We start from the raw sequence: 18,372 nt of genomic DNA, 5'->3' as shown, positions 1-18,372 counted from the left end.
TGTTCAGATGGAGAGAAATTACATCTGATTGCTGGATTGGGAAAAAATTCATGCTGGAGGTGTAACATTTAACACAAGTCTTGAAGAGTGCACAAGTCAGATTGCAAGAGGTATTTGTAGGATGAGTGTATTCTAGTTATTGCACAAGGATCAAAGTTGGGAAACTGAGGGCTAGTTCACAGAACTATCTCCAATATCAACCTATCTCCAATGTCTCCTCTTTTCAATCTGTCCAAATCTGCTAAAATAGTAAATAATGTTGAGGTTTTATAATAAAAATAATCTTTCAAGGATATTCTGAGCATTTACATATATGCAGTTTTTTAAATTGCTGATTTTCAGAGTAAGAGTGTGAAATATTAAATATAAAATAAATTAACTATTATCCTAAAGGAATTAGGATAATAAACCAGGGTTATTGACAAGGATAAGTAACAGTATAAGAGGACAAGGGTATTTTAGGGTAGAGGTGAATGTGAAGTTGAATGATTTAACCATGGGTTTGAAATTTCGGAGGGAAGAAAGTGAAGTCAGAGTTGAAAGGAGCAGAAAGATCATTGATTTCAGCCACTTCACATCTAGCAGAATTATAATCAAACCACTGCATGAATTCTCTCTCCCCAGTCTCAGTCACTTTTGCATATATTCAAATAATTAATCACTTTCATACTCACAAATTTCTTATGTCTAAAGAAGTTCCTCTTACTTCAAATTAAGACTAAGTACAAAAAAAAGACTAAATGCAATTTGGAGAACAAGAGTTCAATATCCTTTTTGTATTAACCTTATAAAGACTTGAAGGAAGTTACTAAGTCATATATATATATATATATATATATATATATATGTATATATATATATACATGTCATATATATTCACATATGTATGTATGTATGTATATAATGTTTTCTTCTTTGGGCTATAGTGTTTCTTTAACCATGTATATAATATTTCTACTCTGTAATTCTCTAACCATCTGTGTATCTCTCCCTTGAATGCCCCAGGCTTTCCTCATTTCATTTATTACCCAGTAACTACATAACAATGTTCAGCACTTTTCCTGCTTATGCCTGAAATTTATTCATGGAAGAAAAGTCATAGCCAATCCACTTTCAGTCTGTTCCCAGTAGCATCTCTATTCTGGAATTGGTACCTATGTCTTCAAAGAAAAGGGGGAAAAATCTCACATACCAAATTGAACATAGTTTTTTACACTAAAACTGAAATGCGTTTTTAAGGCTTCCTTTTCAGCTTCTTCAAATGGATTTTACCCAGAATGTTCTTGGAACAGCTGTCTCCCTCACATAAAGAACCTGCACAGTAGGAAAAATACACTTTAATTTTAAGTTGTCAATGCATCCTGAATAACAACTCCCATCTTGAATTCATAAGAGATATAACCTTTTAAATTAGAGTTCTGATGAGTTTTTAATGAAAACAGTAAAGCCCTAATTATTGCAGAAAGTACAGATTAGGGAAAAAATTATGGTCCTTTAAGACATGACTGAATCTAAATTTCTAAGCACCTGGTTGTTATTTACTGATAAAAGCAATTAGGAAAGAAACCTGGTGCCATGCTCTAGTAGATTGATGGCTGCCAGGGAAAAAACACACCACCACCTAAAAAAAAAAAAAAAGATGTGTTTCCCACAACGGCAGTGCCATCTGGGTACAGCTGTCACAAAACAACATCAATGAGGACCAATTGCAGTTTGAGTCACATGCTGATGTTTACACATGGATGACACAAATTATTTCCTCAAATAGACTTTGTAAACTTATATAATGCCAGGCCACAAGATGAAACATCATGAGGATAGTTCATTTTAAAAATGGCTTATTTCACATTATAAAATGTAGACATTTTTATATTCTACAATTTTTTTTAGTTTTTTTTGAGGGTGAGAGGGTAGTGAATTCCTCTTCTCTCTGCACATCATGGCCTAAGGTATAGATATCGATATATGTTTGGGTGCAACGTGTTATATATGTGTATATGCATAATTTACATGTATATGTATATGCATATTCATATAAATTTATTTTGTGCATTTTGCTAGAAATAAAATTCAACAATTTGTTCTCTTAAATACTATAGTGTATATTCCTTCAAAATTATACCTCAAAATTTCTTTGTGATATAGACAGGACTCATGATTATCAAGGGTTATGACAAAAGAATGTGTCCTATCATTCTAGAAATAGTCTAGAGATAAGGGACTCTGTCTCTAGCCTGAATATAGAACTATGAAACAAGACTTATTGTGATCACTGGATTCTAGCAAATTTTTTGGCCTGATTATCTCCAGAAACAATCTAAAAATTATGGAAACTTTATATGTATCCATGAAGGTCTATCCCTTCTGATGAGATATCAAAACCTTGACATAGTAAAATCAAATTATTTTCCAAAATATACTGAGAACATACAATGTAACAGAAATATAATGGACTTAGAGTTAAAATAAGTAATATATTGATAACATTTTTACTATATGCATATGCAAGACTGTGATGTTAGCACTGAAGTATGGTGGTTCTACTGTCCTTGATTGAAAAAAAATGTTAAACATTTTTTTTTCTTTTTCTCACCATTTTTCTTCTATTTGTAGTCTTCCATTCATAGATACCCTTTGGATGACTTCGCTTACCAAAATTGCTTTGAATTCTCCCTTACTTCTGCTTTATGAAATGATATAGCTTCTATATATCCATTCCACTTTTTCACAAGATTTTACAAATGCTTACATATTTTAATCAGGTATTGCTTTTGGCAGCCATGTCCCTCATCACGCACATTGCCTGGATTCGAGTCCCAGGCCTGCTTTTCAGTAGTTACAAACCTGAAAAAAGCCTTTAATTTGTATGAGTCTTAATTTCCTCATTTATGATTTAGGGATGATAATTTTTAAAGTATTGACCTCATAGGCTTTCTGTGAGGATGAAACATAATGATATACTTTTGGCATTTTAAAAATGTACTCTTATTGTTCCCACATACTTAACAAACATCAGGCATGAATTTTCCTTTTACAAATGATCAGAAAAGTAGATTGCATTATATACTATGCAATTCTAATATGTAGAACCTGTTTTTTTTTTCAAAGAATGTATTAAATTTAACATTCTCTTGCTTGTCTTTGTCTCTTTCTGGACTTCCTTCAGCTTTATTTTGTACATTCTTAAATGGTTAATTGGAATTTTTAAAAAATTCTTCTCTTTTTGAAACATTATCACCACTCTCCATTCTCCTCTATAATTTACCCTTTCCACAAATTAAAAATGTATATAATATATATACATATAAGAATATATATACACACACTTGTTTTTAATGAATATGGTAAAGCAAAAATAACTGGAAGTCATTTTAAAGTTCTTTGAGGGAGTAGAACATAGGAAGAAGAGAGTTAGGAAAAGACAAAAAGTGAAAAGGAATAAAGAGACAATAAAATGAAGAGTTATAAATGGGGAGAAAATATATAAGAAAGTAAAAAGAAAAAGGATAAGAAGAAGTGGTAGGGTAATAAAGAGATGAAAAAGGGAGAGGAAGGAAGGGAAAGGAAAGGAGAGGAGAGAAGAAATAGTCTTAATGTTTTAGCAATTCCTGGTAAGGCTCTTTGATCCAACAAACGAATAGTGATCACCACTCTTTAGTAATGAGATATACCAACTCTAGTGAGTATGCCTAAGGACTATCAAATATATCTGGGATAAGGGTGTCCAGGGACTGGATTGGATATGGATAAAAAAGGAAACTACATTAGCCACAAATGCCTCATTCCCCAAATTACCCAAACTGGGAAAACAAAGGAAATTCCAGAGATCAAAGAGAAGTGGAACTGACCAATGTAAACTGGGGATAGATAGAAGAGTGCTCCAGTAATACTTCTTTAAAGATCTCCTCAACTTCAGTCCTAGAGAATTTAGACCTAACTCATTCCTTCTATGATAATTCTTTCTTTAGCCTTTCCTTCAACTCAAAGAGCAAATATTGTGAGTTATCCATATACAGAAGGTAGTACTCTCTAAACATGTGATTTGAGAAATGCTAGATTAATCCTGTCCCAAAATATTTTCCCAACACTACCCATAGCACTCTTATATCCTGTTTTAATGCTGAAGTTCTGTATCTGGCCAAGAAATATGTATCAGTTATAATAAACTAAGTTTTTGGGTTGTCCAATTAGCTGAACATCATATAGCCTGTATAAAAAACATTCTTCATCAATTTTTTCTATATGCTTTGGCCTAAATATTTTAAGTTTTTTTGAAACTCACTTGGAAAACTTTGTAATATTCTTGGACATGATGAAGCAGTATGATGTCATATGCAAACTATGGTGAGGAAGAAAGGGGCCTAGCTTCCATTTGAAGATGACTAGTGATAAATTCTGGGTCTGAATTCAGTAAGACCTGAATTCAAATTTGATTTAAGTCACTTCCTAGATCTGTGACTCTTCACAAGTTACATAACCTTTTTCTGCTTCATTTTCTTATCTTTAAAATGGAGATAATAATAATACCTGTCTCTAAAGGTTGTTGTGAGGGTCAAATGAGATTATATTTGTAAAGTATTTGGCACAGTGCATGGCATATAGTAGGCACTTAAAAATTCTTCTTCTCTTTCCCTATTTTGACTCTGTACTGAATATCCTCTATGAAATTGTCATAGGCCATACCTCTGGAGAATGAATATTCATCTTTTTTTTTACTTCTTATTTGTTATTAATAATGATAAAGCCATCAACATTTTTCTCTTTTGAATCTTTTGAGGACTTTCTTATTAATTTGACATAAACATAACATTTTACATAGAATTTGGAGACATCTTCTTAGTCTTGAATTTTAAGTGTCATGTTGCTCAACAGTATCACAACAACCAAAATGTATAGTAGGATCTGATGTTGCCAGCACATTTTAGGCAACTGTGTATAAATAAAGATGTCATCAATGACAGAAATATATTTACAAAAGCTTTTCTCAGATTTTTATAAAGGATAGATTTCATAACATGAATTTTATAGAAATGAGGGATTAGAGATTTGAATCCAAATCTATTCATATTTTCTCAGTTACCATTAAAAACAATATGATATTTTTTCCTATTGTTGTTATCTTCTATTTCCTCAAGTATCTTGATAATCAATTGCTTATTTTTTTGAAACTTTGTAATCTCTTATGTATACATCATTTGCTATGTAGATTTGGTCTGCCCAATAGTTTTTCAAATTTATATTTTCTTTCACATCATGTTTACTTCCTCCTGCAGCACTTCTAAGACTATATTGATTACTGTGGCTCCACTATCACTGATGTAGAAAATAATTATTTTTATAAAAATCTTTAGAAACTGTCTTCATTTAAAAATATCTTAATTGTCTTCTTCCCAATTTCATCTTTAAATGATCTCATAATGATGTTAGTTCCTTTTAGTTAATGAGTCAAACCATTCTTCCCCTTTATGGCTAAAGCCACCTACATCCACCTTACTCAACCAAAATTGCTTTCTCAAAAGTTAACACAGTTCTTTTTTTTAAAACCTTACCTTCTGTCTTAGAATTAATACTATGTGTTGGTTCCAAAGCAGAAAAGTAATAAGGGCTAGTCAATGGGAGTTAAATGACTTGTAGGAAGTGTCTGAGACCAGATTTGACATCATAAATTTCCTTCTCTTGGGCTTAAAAATGTTCTCTTAACTGTTAATTATGTTCTTTTGTCAATCCTCATACTTCTTGTATAGCCTTTTATACTCTTGATCACCCTTTTCTTAACATTTTTTCCCTATCTTTCTATGACACTACACTGGATTGCCTCCTTCCTTTCTGATGGCTCCTTTTTGTTCTTTGAAGAATCATTGTTCCCAAGATACTTGCGAATGGTAGATTTCCTCCGAGTATCTCTTCTGGGTCCTTTTCTCCCTCTTTATCATTTTACCTGGTGTTCTTATCAACTCCTACAGATATAATTCTTCCTGTGCTAACAATTCTGAGATCTACTTATCCAGCCCTAATCTCTCTCATAAATTCCTCCTCAAATTTATATCCTATAGATATCTTAAAGTACAAACCTCAACTTATTATCTTTGTCTGAATTCTTTATATTTACCCTTAAATCCATCCCCATTCCAAAGTTCCTATTACTCAAGGGCACTATGATCTTCTACTCACCAAAACTCTTTACAATAAGAGTTATCCTCAAGGCATTTTCTCTCACTCCCACATCCAATATGTTGGTGAGTCCTGTTAATTTTGCCTTCATAACATCTCTCATATAGGCCTTCTCTCCTCCACCCTTCTGGGGGATGCTTTTATTACCTTATGTCTAGATTATTATGTCTGCTAGTTGTTCTCCCTGCCTTAATGTTTTCCATGGTCTAGTCTATCCTCCATTTGACTGTTAAATTTATGTCCCTAAAATGGAAATCTAAGCATATTACTGCCACCTTTACTGCAATTGCTCCTTATCATCTTCAGGATCTAATATAAAGCCTTCTGTCATTCAAAACCCTTCATAACACCACCTTTTCTAACCTATCTAATCATTTAACACCTTACTTTCTCCAGTGTACTCAATAGTCCAATGATGTTGGTCTCCTTGTTATCCCTTGCACAAGAAAGACACTCATTCCATTTCCTGAATTTAGGCATTCACTGGCTATTTCTCACTCCTAGAATGCTCTCTCTTCTCATCTGTACAAGCTACATTTCTTGCCTTGCTTCAACTCCCATTTAAAATATTATACCATAAGGTGACATTGTTGGTAAACTTTTACAACCCCTTCCTTGATAATAGTTTCCACAAAAAATTATATAACTAAGCTTGTGTTGTCCATGGTTCCTGTATCTCTCTACTTGTCAAGTGATTATGCATATGCTGGCTGAGGTTTTTATGTTGTTTTTTTTTAAATTTCATTGTACTTTTTGATTTACAATTAGGAATTTCTTTTCCTAATTAAACTTACTTAAGAAATGATCATAGTACATACTTATATCTTTTTAAAAAATACTTTCCTACTTTTAATTAGCATCTTTATTTTAAAAACCAGGCTGGAGTTTCAATTTCATACTATAGCTTCTCTTTCATTCCCTGTTTTCTTCCTTTTAGCTTTGTATTGATTTTGATCATGACTCTAACAAGTGAACAGCTGAGTTGACACAGAGGCTGATTTGAAATGATCTCCTATCAGTAACAACTTTGAGTAAAAACAAAATCAACTTGATGTTTAAGATGTGATTTCATGCTCTCCATGATTTGTATCTCCACATTTATCCTTGAAGAAAGTATTCGTGATTTTATTTAAGAAAAAAATTTTCAAAATCTACAGACTTCTGGATAGTCCACATGCTTTTGGTTTCTTTTTACTCATAATACTAAAATATTTTTTGACCATTCTCCTTTTGCAAATCTTTACATTTCTGTGCTGCATATTAAAGTATGTATTGATTTAATATAGAGGTTTTTATTGAGTTCAGATAATTTTTCATTTACTTTCTCAAACTGCAAAATAATTCTGGTGAATTGAAATTATTTTCAATGAAGGTCCTTAGCAAATCCTTGTACTGAATGTTATAATTTGATGTGAATTAAATATCTCATAATTTTTTTCTTTTTTGCCTTTGATATATGGCAAACAAAATCTGCCAATTTATTCATTTTTTCTACAAGAAGAATCTCTGAGTTCCTCTTCTTTCAGATTGTAACTTACTATTATATTTTGGTTTCATTTAATGAGAAATACAAGATCAATAATTCTATTTCTATACTACCACATTTCTTACCCTTAAATGCTAAATTGACCTATGTTCCAGAAAGTATCTTACGCTAGAGATCAGTAGTTAACCAGTGTATAAGAACAACTGTTCCTTTGGTCAACATAAAAGACTACCTTCAGTCATCTTCCAATAGGTCACTGGACAAAGATCACAAATTTAGGGCATAGCACAATGCCTGGAACATAGTAGATTTCATAATAAACACTTAATAAATGCTTTTTGACTTAAAAGATAAATTAATATTGAAAGACAGCTTAAAAGGGGATTTTTATTTACACCTTCTGCTTCCTTTCTAACCTGTTGCCATCATATTTAGAAGCAGAAAAGTGTTATGCAGATGGCACAGTGATTGAACCAGGAGTCAGGAAGCCTGGAGCTGCTTCAATCTTGCCTTAAGGATTTACTAACAGTTTTACTTTAAACAAGGAACTCAACCTCTCTTAGCCTCAGTTTCCTCATCTGAAAAAAAAGAGTATAATAATAGAAGCTACTTTTATGGGTTATAAGAATAAAAGGTGACATCTGAAAAGAACATTGCATACTTAAAAGTGATATAAAATTATAGTGATTATAATAGTAGCTAGTTTGGAAAGTGGAGAGAATTCCATTCCTGGGGTCAGGAAGATTTGAATTCAAATCCATCCTCAGATACTTATTAGTTGTATTTTAACTGTGCAGTATTTTAACCTCTTTCTGCCTCAGTTATTTCAACTATAAAATGAAGCATATAATAACACTTGTCATTCAGGGTTGTTGTGAGGATCAAAAGATATAATATTTATAATGTGCTTATCTCAGTATTTGACACCTAGGAGGCACTAAATAAATACTTATTCCTCCACTCATTTTTAGTTCTTTTTATTTTTGTCTCTTTCATGGACTAATACAATGAAATAGTTCATAACCATGTAGCCATTTTAGTAGAAAGGAAGCTGGTCATAAAAAAATCAGATAAAGTGTATTTTTGAGATCATTTGCAAAGTCTTTCCACTATGCACTAAGATCTCAACAGAATTTGTGATCTCTTGGCATCATTCCAAATATTTGTGGTCCTCTCCATGCATAAAGCATAGGAACTAGACTTGAAAAAATTTTAGGCTGGCTTAATTAATAGAAATTAATTAATTAATTGTTAGGTCTGAGAGATCAGAGCTGCAATGCAATCTATTCTAAGCAGACACTATTTGCATTTCTAACTTCAGTTCTGGGTGTCAAACTCTAAAATGAGAAAGATCTGAGAGTAGTCCTTTGGCTTTGTTTTTTTTTTTTTTATTTCAAGTACCATTACTTTTTATGAGTTATAAACTCATTTCTTATATACCAATATACATAATAGAGAAGCAAACCAGATTTATATTAAAGATGGGAGAGACAAAGGTGACTCATTTTTCCTCCTATCATAAAACTAATCAAATCAAAAATCAAAAAACCTTTTAAGTTAGCTGCAAGAAAAAAGGAAACTAAAATGAAAAGCAGAGAAGAACAAAAAGGAAGAAGGGATAGACAGAACTCTATTATCAACGATAAGATTTTCAAAATTTTTTGAGTCATCTAAGGTTGATGTTTTATGAGTATAGTATAGTTTAGTTTGACCCTACTTTTAATTATAATAGTAGTCTTTGGAATAGTATACTCAACATATGAAAGAAATAAACCATAGAGAGATAAATATGGTGATTAAGGTAATAAAAGACATACCATTTTCATTAATCAAAAACATTAATATTGTATGTAATAAAAAGCAAAATCTTTGGTTAATTTATGTTGTTAGTCCTTTTCATATTATAAATAGGAACCTAAGAGAAGGGTAGGAGTTTTACTAAAATATGTAATTTATTGTTAATAACAGCTAAGAATACTTTAAGATTGGAAAGCAGCCAATCTTTATTATACCCATATTTTAAAGAAATTTTCAATGTAATTCTAGTAATTATCAACTAGTTATATCTACACCAGTAAGAGTAAAAATAGCTCTGGTAAGAAAACATTAGACAGAACACCTAAATGAATGCACAAAATGATAATTACAGATCAGCTAAATCAGAAGACTTTAATAGCAATTTTCCAAACTTTAACCTGCTAACATTCTTTTGAAAGAATAAATAAAACACATAAAAGGACACAGAGAGGATATAATTTAGATTCTGAACCAACTTCTGAATATTTTTCAAAGGATTTTTAAACAAAATCTGCAACCCAATGATGAGAAAATCAGATAAAGACTCTACAATGTTCATCATACCACTTATAAGAACTTGTTGCCTAAATGTCCTTGTATTAATGTTATATTTAATATACATTTAAATGAAGTATATATAAAATAAATTTACATATTCATATGTAATTTTATTTCTCTTATATATATTGAGATGTTCATGTTTGTTGATATTTGTTGCATTGCAAATTTTTTAAAAGTAAATTTAAATGATCTTAGGCAAAAAACTTAATCTTTATTGGACATAGTTTCTTGTATATTAGTATATTAGACTTTGTAATACCTGAATTTCTTCATTTCTTAGGTTCTATGGCTTTAGGATTCTAAGTCTAAACATATTTTGGAACTCAACTTTTTCAAAATGAAATCATTTGGTTCAAGAAGAGAATAAAGAAACAGAGAATTATAGAAAAAGATACTATCTTCTCCCTTTGTTGTCCTTATTCTACATTGTCTATATCCAAAAATATATTCCAAATTCTGCACTCTTAACTCCTACATCTGAACTTCAAATTTTCTACATAACTTTGGTTGCATCAACAAAGTTGCCATTCCTCTCTTTCATTAAAGATTTATTTTTCCCCCTTGTAGGATGTCAGTTTTGTGGTGTTTTTTTTTTCCCTCCTGGGTAAGGTATTTTTAGCCCTAAGCATATCCTTTTCCTTCTGGAATATTCTATTCCAAGTTACACACTGTTTTATAATAGTAGCTGCTAAATTGTTTGTGCTCCTGACTGGTTACTTGGTACTTAAATACATTCTGTTTGGATAATCTCAATATGCTTTTTTCCTCTTTGACCTGGAAGTTTGGGGTGTAGTTATATAATCTTGGAGTTTTCATTTTGGAGATTCCTTAAGGAGAAGATGGGTAGCTTCTTTCTATTTCTACTTTGTCTCTGATTCTAAGGAATTCTTGTTCTAAGGAACAACTTTATTTTAAGTTTTCTTGAAACATAATGTTTAGGTTTCATTATTATTATTATATTGTTATTGTCATTATTGTTGTTATTTTTATTATGCTTCCACAGGCATAAAAGGTAAGGTATAAGTGGTGAATGGAGGTTTTAGGGAGGACTAGCACCATTGATATGAGATTTTTTCCAAGCCCTTTTCAGAATGATTCATATACCTTTGGTGTCCACCTTTCACCCAACTCTCACTTGTGGCTCCAAGAAGCTAAAGCATGCATAGTGGCCATATCCACTCACAAAACCATCTCTTCAGATGGACTAAATCAAACCCATCAATGAGTTAGGATGATGTATACTCCAAGCTTGTAAAGGCTTCACCTATGGAATAAGCAGATGAAAACAATTTGTTCCATTGGTCATGAAGGCAGGTGAAACAGATATCGTGGAGCACGTAGGGTTTAGTCAAATATCAGAGATGCCAAGGTCATCCACTGTATCTCAGATTATCTCCAGTTGTCTTGATGTTTGTCTTGCCACTGGACTTCAATGACTTTGGAAGAGAAACTGAGGTTGAGGACTTTGTGGAACTCTGCCTCACTAGTCCAATTAAGGGTGCATTAAGACCATCTCATGATGTTATTGGTCCTTTTTGAAAATAATGACAAACAACAATTATATACAACCTTAAAGTGAAACAAAGATTTTTAATCTTTTTTCTTATTGACCTATTATCCAATCATTTGGGGAATTTTTCCTATGAAATTCCTTATGTTTTCTTCTATTTTTTTCAGTCCTTTGACTTTATTTTAATATTTCTCATCTTATTGAGTAATTGACTTAATTCCAGTTTAATTTTCAGAGAGTTTGTTTTTTGGGCAATATTTTGTGACTTGTGACAAACTGTTCATTCTTTTCCATTTTTTTTACTTCCCTTTTTCCTTCTCTTTTTTTTTTACAGTTTTCCTCAGGTGTTCCCATTTTATAAATGCATTTTAGAATAATCCCCAAAAGTATTTGTTATTTTCTTAACTGTTGTTTCATCTCTTCCTGGAATTCATGTTGAATTTGTACCCAAGTTGTGTTTTTCTTTGAGACTTTGCTGGTAGATATTTTAGATTCATTCTCTTCATCTGAGTTTATGCAATAAGCATTCCTGTCATGAGAGTTTTTTATGATGTTCCTTTTTCTTTGTTCATTCTTCTAGTCTACTTGCTGACTTTAAACTTGATGTTATGGCCAGGTACTTTGCAATTCTAGTTGCAAAATCATGGATAACATTTTTGCTTCTTTCTTGTAATACTTAATGTTGTGTTTTTCTAGTATCCGAGTCATAGCTCAGACTGGGAATATACAAACTTTCAGTATTCCCCCGTGTCTGACAGGGCAAAGTTTGATTGCAGTCCTATCGGTCTGACTTCAAAAATTTTGAGTGGGTATACGCAATATGAGATTGCTGCTGGTATCAGCCACTATAAGAAAAATGTTCTACTTGACAGATTTGCATGCTCCCTTTCATTTGGGATTCTTAGTCTAGATTTTTCTCTGAAAAATTTAAAATGGACTAGAACTGGAACTGAGATTCTACTGTGCCCCTAGGATCTGAGCTGTACTACTGTTACTTTCTTCTGAAATTTCTCATCCTTAGTAGATAGCACAAAGCTGGTGATTGCTCCTTAATCCATTATATTACTCATGGGCACAAGTCCTTTTCCTAGGCTACACTGAATTTATGACCTAGAACTGGTTAATAGTTGACAAAGCAGCTGCCAGAGGGAAGCTGTTTCCATTGTCCTGCTCAGATATATATTTGGGACCTCCTATTGCCCTCATGACCAGCTTCAGCCTAGGCAAAAGTGCTCTGAATAGCTGCTTCTGGAGAGGTATAATTCCCAGTGTTAGCATATCTCTCTGTCTGTCTCTCTTTGTCAACATAAGTTAGAGAAAATGACTCACCGTGACATCTTGGGTTTTCCCATTCAAATCCAGTCTTATATATTATTTAGATCCATTTGGAAGAGTTTTTGCTTTTAAAAAAATTTTTTTGGGGGGGGGGTGCTAGGGAGGTACCTAGATGAATTCTTACCATTACTCTATCTTTTGGATCTACTCCAACCAGTGTGTTTTGTTGAACTTGTAATTACTTCCTCTCTGAGTTTATACTCATCTATTTGTACATTTATATACAGAAGTAAACACATTACATCTATCTATCTATCTATCTATCTATCTATCTATCTATCTATCTATCTNATTACATCTATCTATCTATCTATCTATCTATCTATCTATCTATCTATCTATCTATCTTTCTATCTGTCTACATATCTGTCTATCTACCCATATTAATGAACAACATGGTTATGTATGAATAATATACACAATACCTACATATAAATTATTAGTATTTTAAATATTAATAAATGTGTGATACAAAAATGTTATGTAGTTGGTACATAATTTTATACATAAGCAAAGATATAACTAATATATACATGGTTATAGACATATGAATATGCTTTCCACATAAATAAGGGTAATCACACATGTAAATTTTATAAACACATAATATATATACATATTCATGTATATGAGTAAATATATGTGTATATGTGTACACATGTCATATATATATTTGTGTGTGTGTGTGTGTGTATATATATATATATTTACATGTTATTTTCCACAAAAAAGTTAGCCTCTTGAAGTCAGGAATGATTTCATTTTTATCTTTCATTCCCAACATCTAGTTGAGTATTTACTAGAAGGTAAATGTTTCATAAATCTTTGTGAAAAGATTGATCAGATACAATTGCTTTGTCTCACATTTTGTTCCTTTACTGTTCTTAAGACACTAAATAATTAAATTTTTATTTTTATCCAGAAATGAGAAATAATGAATCATTTAACTTAAAATAAATAAAAAAACATTCCTGGGCATATACATGGTTCTTATCTGCTTCAAATAAGGTTAACTTTTGAAGGAGAATTTCATTCAATATAGAATTGTCTGTAAATTGAGAGAAATTGACAATCATAGACTAATCATAAAATAAATGTCAAGTCTCCCTATCAGAATATTATAAATTCTAATGATCATTTTGCTTTCTTTATTTCCTCTTTTTATTTCAAAAGGGAAAAATTAGATATATGCAAGATAACTCTAGATTAAATGAAACCCTAAATTTCAATCTTTTTTATAGCGAGAATGAAAATATTTCTCATTTATTCCATCAAACTTATTCCAAATTCTTTCTCCTATCAGTTATATTTTTTCTAATTAACTTCTACATCTTCTACATCTGATATGGGAAAGTCTGCCTCATCCTTTTAAAAGAACTTTACCATTTTCCTTCAGAATCTGACATTTTAATGATAAACTGTACACACTCAAATATATATGTATTATGTATGCATATACATACACAGAGATACATGCATGTGTGTATCTGTATAAACAAACTCATTCATATATGGTTTTAAACAGATGTCCAATATTCTTTCCATGGAATGCTTCTCTCAATATAGTTTTAAATGTCATGGCCATTATTGGGCACAGATGCTTTTACCCTTCTTATGCAATAAGATGTAAATAATTTTACTGCAATTATTCATCAAGCATGATGACTATAAAAGAGCAAAAACTGTTGGTGACATTTTATTTTTGATCTCAAAGAATCCCAGGAGAATTTCTTCTGAATTTCTAAATAAGGTCTTTAAAAAAAAAATTGAAGGGTAGAATTAAATACTGTCAACTCTCATTGTGGCAGCACCTACATTGCTATACATATCACACAGAATTGGTTTTTTCCTTTACATTTCTTTGAAATGTTCAGTGTTTTTAACAATTCTCAAATAACACCAAGGGAAATAAAAGTAAAGCATTTTTATTGCGAATATAACATTATACAGAGACAAAGCTAGGCTACCATTTTACTGAATGAAACACAAAAGAAATTTTACATGATTTTTTTCTTCCTCAGATTTCAATGCTATTTAATGGAATAATGAATGATATTTGTTTCCCATCAGTTGGATCAGACAGAGTAAAATTATATTTTACCTTTACTTATTCAATAAATAATAATGTATAATGCATTTGAAAATCTAGAATCTACCTTACTTCCGATTGGAAACCATTTTATAGTAATTCTGAAAACTGCATTTCTTTACTTTATATATAAAGTAAAGAAATGCAGTTTTATATATAAAGTAAAGAAATGCAGTGTATACACACACACACACACACACACACACACACACACACAAAGTTGGCAGCAACATGAACAATTGCTAGAATTTGTGTTCTGAACCATTTAGTCTCTGTTATTATAAAAAAACATACCCAAATGCTTTCTTCTTGACGATATTGCTTCCAATTCCTCCCACTGTCACTAAACATCAGAAGGTAGCTTGTTACCCAGTCAGAACTCCCATATCCACCTTGGGTAGCAATAGCAGTGATTTCCATTCTTTCACTGAGATCAATCTGTAGCCACTGGTATTTGTTTGACATGAGTGGAGTCCAACCACCGGCTCCTTTTGTGAGGAGAAATACAAGAAAAGTGATAAAGAAGATTACATAATGAATTCATATTAGTGAGAATAAATTTCATATCTATATACAGACATGAAACATAAATAAGTTCTTATTTTAATAAATCAAGATAAAGAATTTATTAATTTCTTAGACTGCACTAAAAAACCATGGATTCAGTTTGAATATCAAGACTTTAAGTCAATAACAACAAAAAAAAAGAATGAAAATCAAAACCACCTTATACTTTTATTTTTCAAGTTGCACAGATCTTGACACACTAACTCACCAAGTTATTGGTGGAACTGTGAATCAGTATAACCATTTAGAAAGAAATTTGGAATTAAGAGAACAGAGTAAGTAAAATACATATATCTTTTGACTTAGAGATTTCACTACTAGTCTTAGTGTACATTAAGAAATCCATTTGTAAAAAACAAGCCTCTAAATATATCAGCATCATTATAGAAGCATTTTTAAGACATACCAAGGAATTAGAAACAAAATAAAAGCCCATTGCCTAGGGAATGGCCAAGAAGATTATGATACATGAAAATGCTATTATATTTTTAAGATGTAAGAAATTATGAATATAGAAAAGCATGGAAACATTTACTTGTATTGATACTGAGTGAAGTAAATAAGGCCAAGGAAATGACATACATAATGACTAGAAAAATGTAAATATAAAGAAAAACCACCAAAAAGGAAATTAAATTGCAATATTTCAAAGAATAAACAAAGCACCAATGAAGAGATCAAAAAAGAAATCCCATAATTTAATTCTAAGGTGATGAGGGCCTATACAAGGAAAGTGTATTTGACTAAAAGGAAGAAATTACTTGGAATTAAATTTTGCAAGGTTTACTTTCTTTAAAAACTAGTGAATAAAACAAAATTCAAAGAATATTCAATGTCTTGAGAAGCTGAGCTCTTAGCAAACTCTCCAAGAAGATCTATTTGTTTTCATATTTACTTGGGCAATATCTTTTTAAGTCAAATTAAGAATCTTAATCATAAGAAACATCATCATGAATTTCAGCCTTAAAAGAAACAAAGAAGCCTCACCCTAATTACTTTTTAGTTACTCTCTATAATGGTGTTCCAGAATAAAGGAATATATCAATTATTTTCTCATTAGCATTTTGACTTCCTTTCAAATCAATAGAATATAACTAAGAGGAATATGTGTAGAGAAACTATCCAGGAAAAAAAAAAGATTCAGCATGCTTCTTGTGTGCTAACTTTGGGCCATCAGTTCTCATCAGGAGAAAAATGAAGCCCCGAATACTGGTTTTTCCCAGCATCTCTCACAGTTACAACTACAGCACTTTGAGCTAACTTTAAACATTTGCAGTTAATTGACCTTGAACATTTCTCATTTCTTACCTGTGGTGCAGAGGTTCTACTAGTGTGCAAACTGTGCTGTCTTATTAAGTAGGTACAGTGATAAAGTAATGAAACTCTTCAGAATCTCCTTAGGCATGCCAATTAATTTCTATAGGATGATACAGCCACAGGGAATAATAAAATTCCTGTAGGGCTTTAGGCCTATGCACATGTATTCACTCTGTGTGTGTGCCTATGTGTGTATGCTGGCTGTTCTGAAGGCTTGTTCCAGATGTAAAGGAATGAGCATTGTCAAGTAAAAGCCTTGTATTCACATTACCAGAGTTTGATTTTTCAGGGATTTTTATTTATATATATATTTTCTTTTGTTTAAGCAGCATTCATTCTGTCTCCTGAAGCAGCCTTTATCTGCACAGTCTTCACTAGGTGCATCAATACCTCTGGGAGCAGCTGGGGATGTTTTGCAATCATTCCTCTCCTCTACTCACCAGTCACAGTTGTTTAATCCAGAAAACAAAGGCACAATGAGGAATTTTTATGCTCAACAATTCTTTCTCCCTTTCTCTCCCCTGCTCATTTCTACCTTCACATCCTGCACTTCATTTTAACAAAATTATCCCCATGCAAAATTTTATTAGACCAAAATATGGTGGAATGATTTCTCTGCCTCCACTCCATTCTATGTTATCCTTGGCAAGGCTAATTATTTTTTTTAATTGTCACTCAAAGTTTCTGTCACTATCTCTAATGAATGCAAACTGTTTCGTGAGTCTCAAAAGTACAATTGCTATCAGCTATGTTAGTCATAGAAAAGTTGTTGTTCAGCTGTTTCACTCATGACCACCTCTTCATGACCTTCACTGAGATTTTCTTGGCAAAGATACTAGAATGGCTTGCCATTTCTTTTTCCAGCTTATTTTATACATGAATAAACTGAGGCAAAGAGGGTTAAGTTGATATGCAGGTGTGGGTTTCCCCTGGACACACCAAAAATCTCAGAGGTATCCCAGGTCAAAGAATTCTTAAGGAATTCCTTTTTCTTGCACCACTGCAGCACTGGCTGAAGGAAGGTAACCTTGAGCCAGAGAAACAATATAATAAGGGGTTTCTGAGAAAGATGGTCCCTTTGGCCTCTCCCCTAACTTTTTGATGAGTACAAATATGCATCTCCCAGTTTGCTTCTGATAAGTAACCATTTGTGTCTCAGATATCAAATCATCCCCTGAAATGCACAATCCACCCTCCTCTGCCTTCGAGTTATAGCATAGCCCCCAAACCACTCCATTTGTGGTCACTAGTCCATGTTGTCAAAAAGGTGTAAGAATTCTAAAGGCCATCTCTTCTATCTGTTTTATTTCTATCTGTTTTACCTGCACCTGCTTCCCAGCCCTTCAACTCAATAATTCAACTTGCATTCAACTTAATAAATTTCTTTATTTCTAAAGATAATCATCAGAGCCTGTCATTCTTGAGGGAGCACCATTTCTGGCCCAGGTTAATCTCTACCTCCCCCACAATAAAGTGACTTGCCCAGAGTCACATCACTAGAAAATGTCAGACAGAATTTGAATTCAGGCCTTCCATACT

The 18,372-nt window shown here is 32.1% G+C and overlaps 1 protein-coding gene across 5 annotated transcripts in view; it reads right to left on the bottom strand.

Moving 5' to 3' along the window:
* Positions 1-15,384, bottom strand: part of LOC123235194 (contactin-associated protein-like 4) — a 433,004-nt gene extending 417,620 nt beyond the window's left edge. For all 5 annotated transcript variants that reach the window (XM_044661292.1, XM_044661308.1, XM_044661323.1 and 2 more), the window contains exon 1: positions 15,244-15,384. In XM_044661292.1, coding sequence (XP_044517227.1) covers positions 15,244-15,369 — 126 coding nt within the window. In that variant the 5' untranslated portion in view covers positions 15,370-15,384. The remainder of the gene's footprint in view (positions 1-15,243) is intronic.
* Between the last annotated feature and the right edge of the window lie 2,988 nt (positions 15,385-18,372).

Source organism: Gracilinanus agilis, chromosome 1 (assembly GCF_016433145.1).
Source record: "Gracilinanus agilis isolate LMUSP501 chromosome 1, AgileGrace, whole genome shotgun sequence".
Lineage (NCBI taxonomy): Eukaryota > Metazoa > Chordata > Mammalia > Didelphimorphia > Didelphidae > Gracilinanus > Gracilinanus agilis.
The sequence above is the reverse complement of the archived record's forward strand: the minus strand, read 5'-3'. Positions and strand labels throughout refer to the sequence as shown.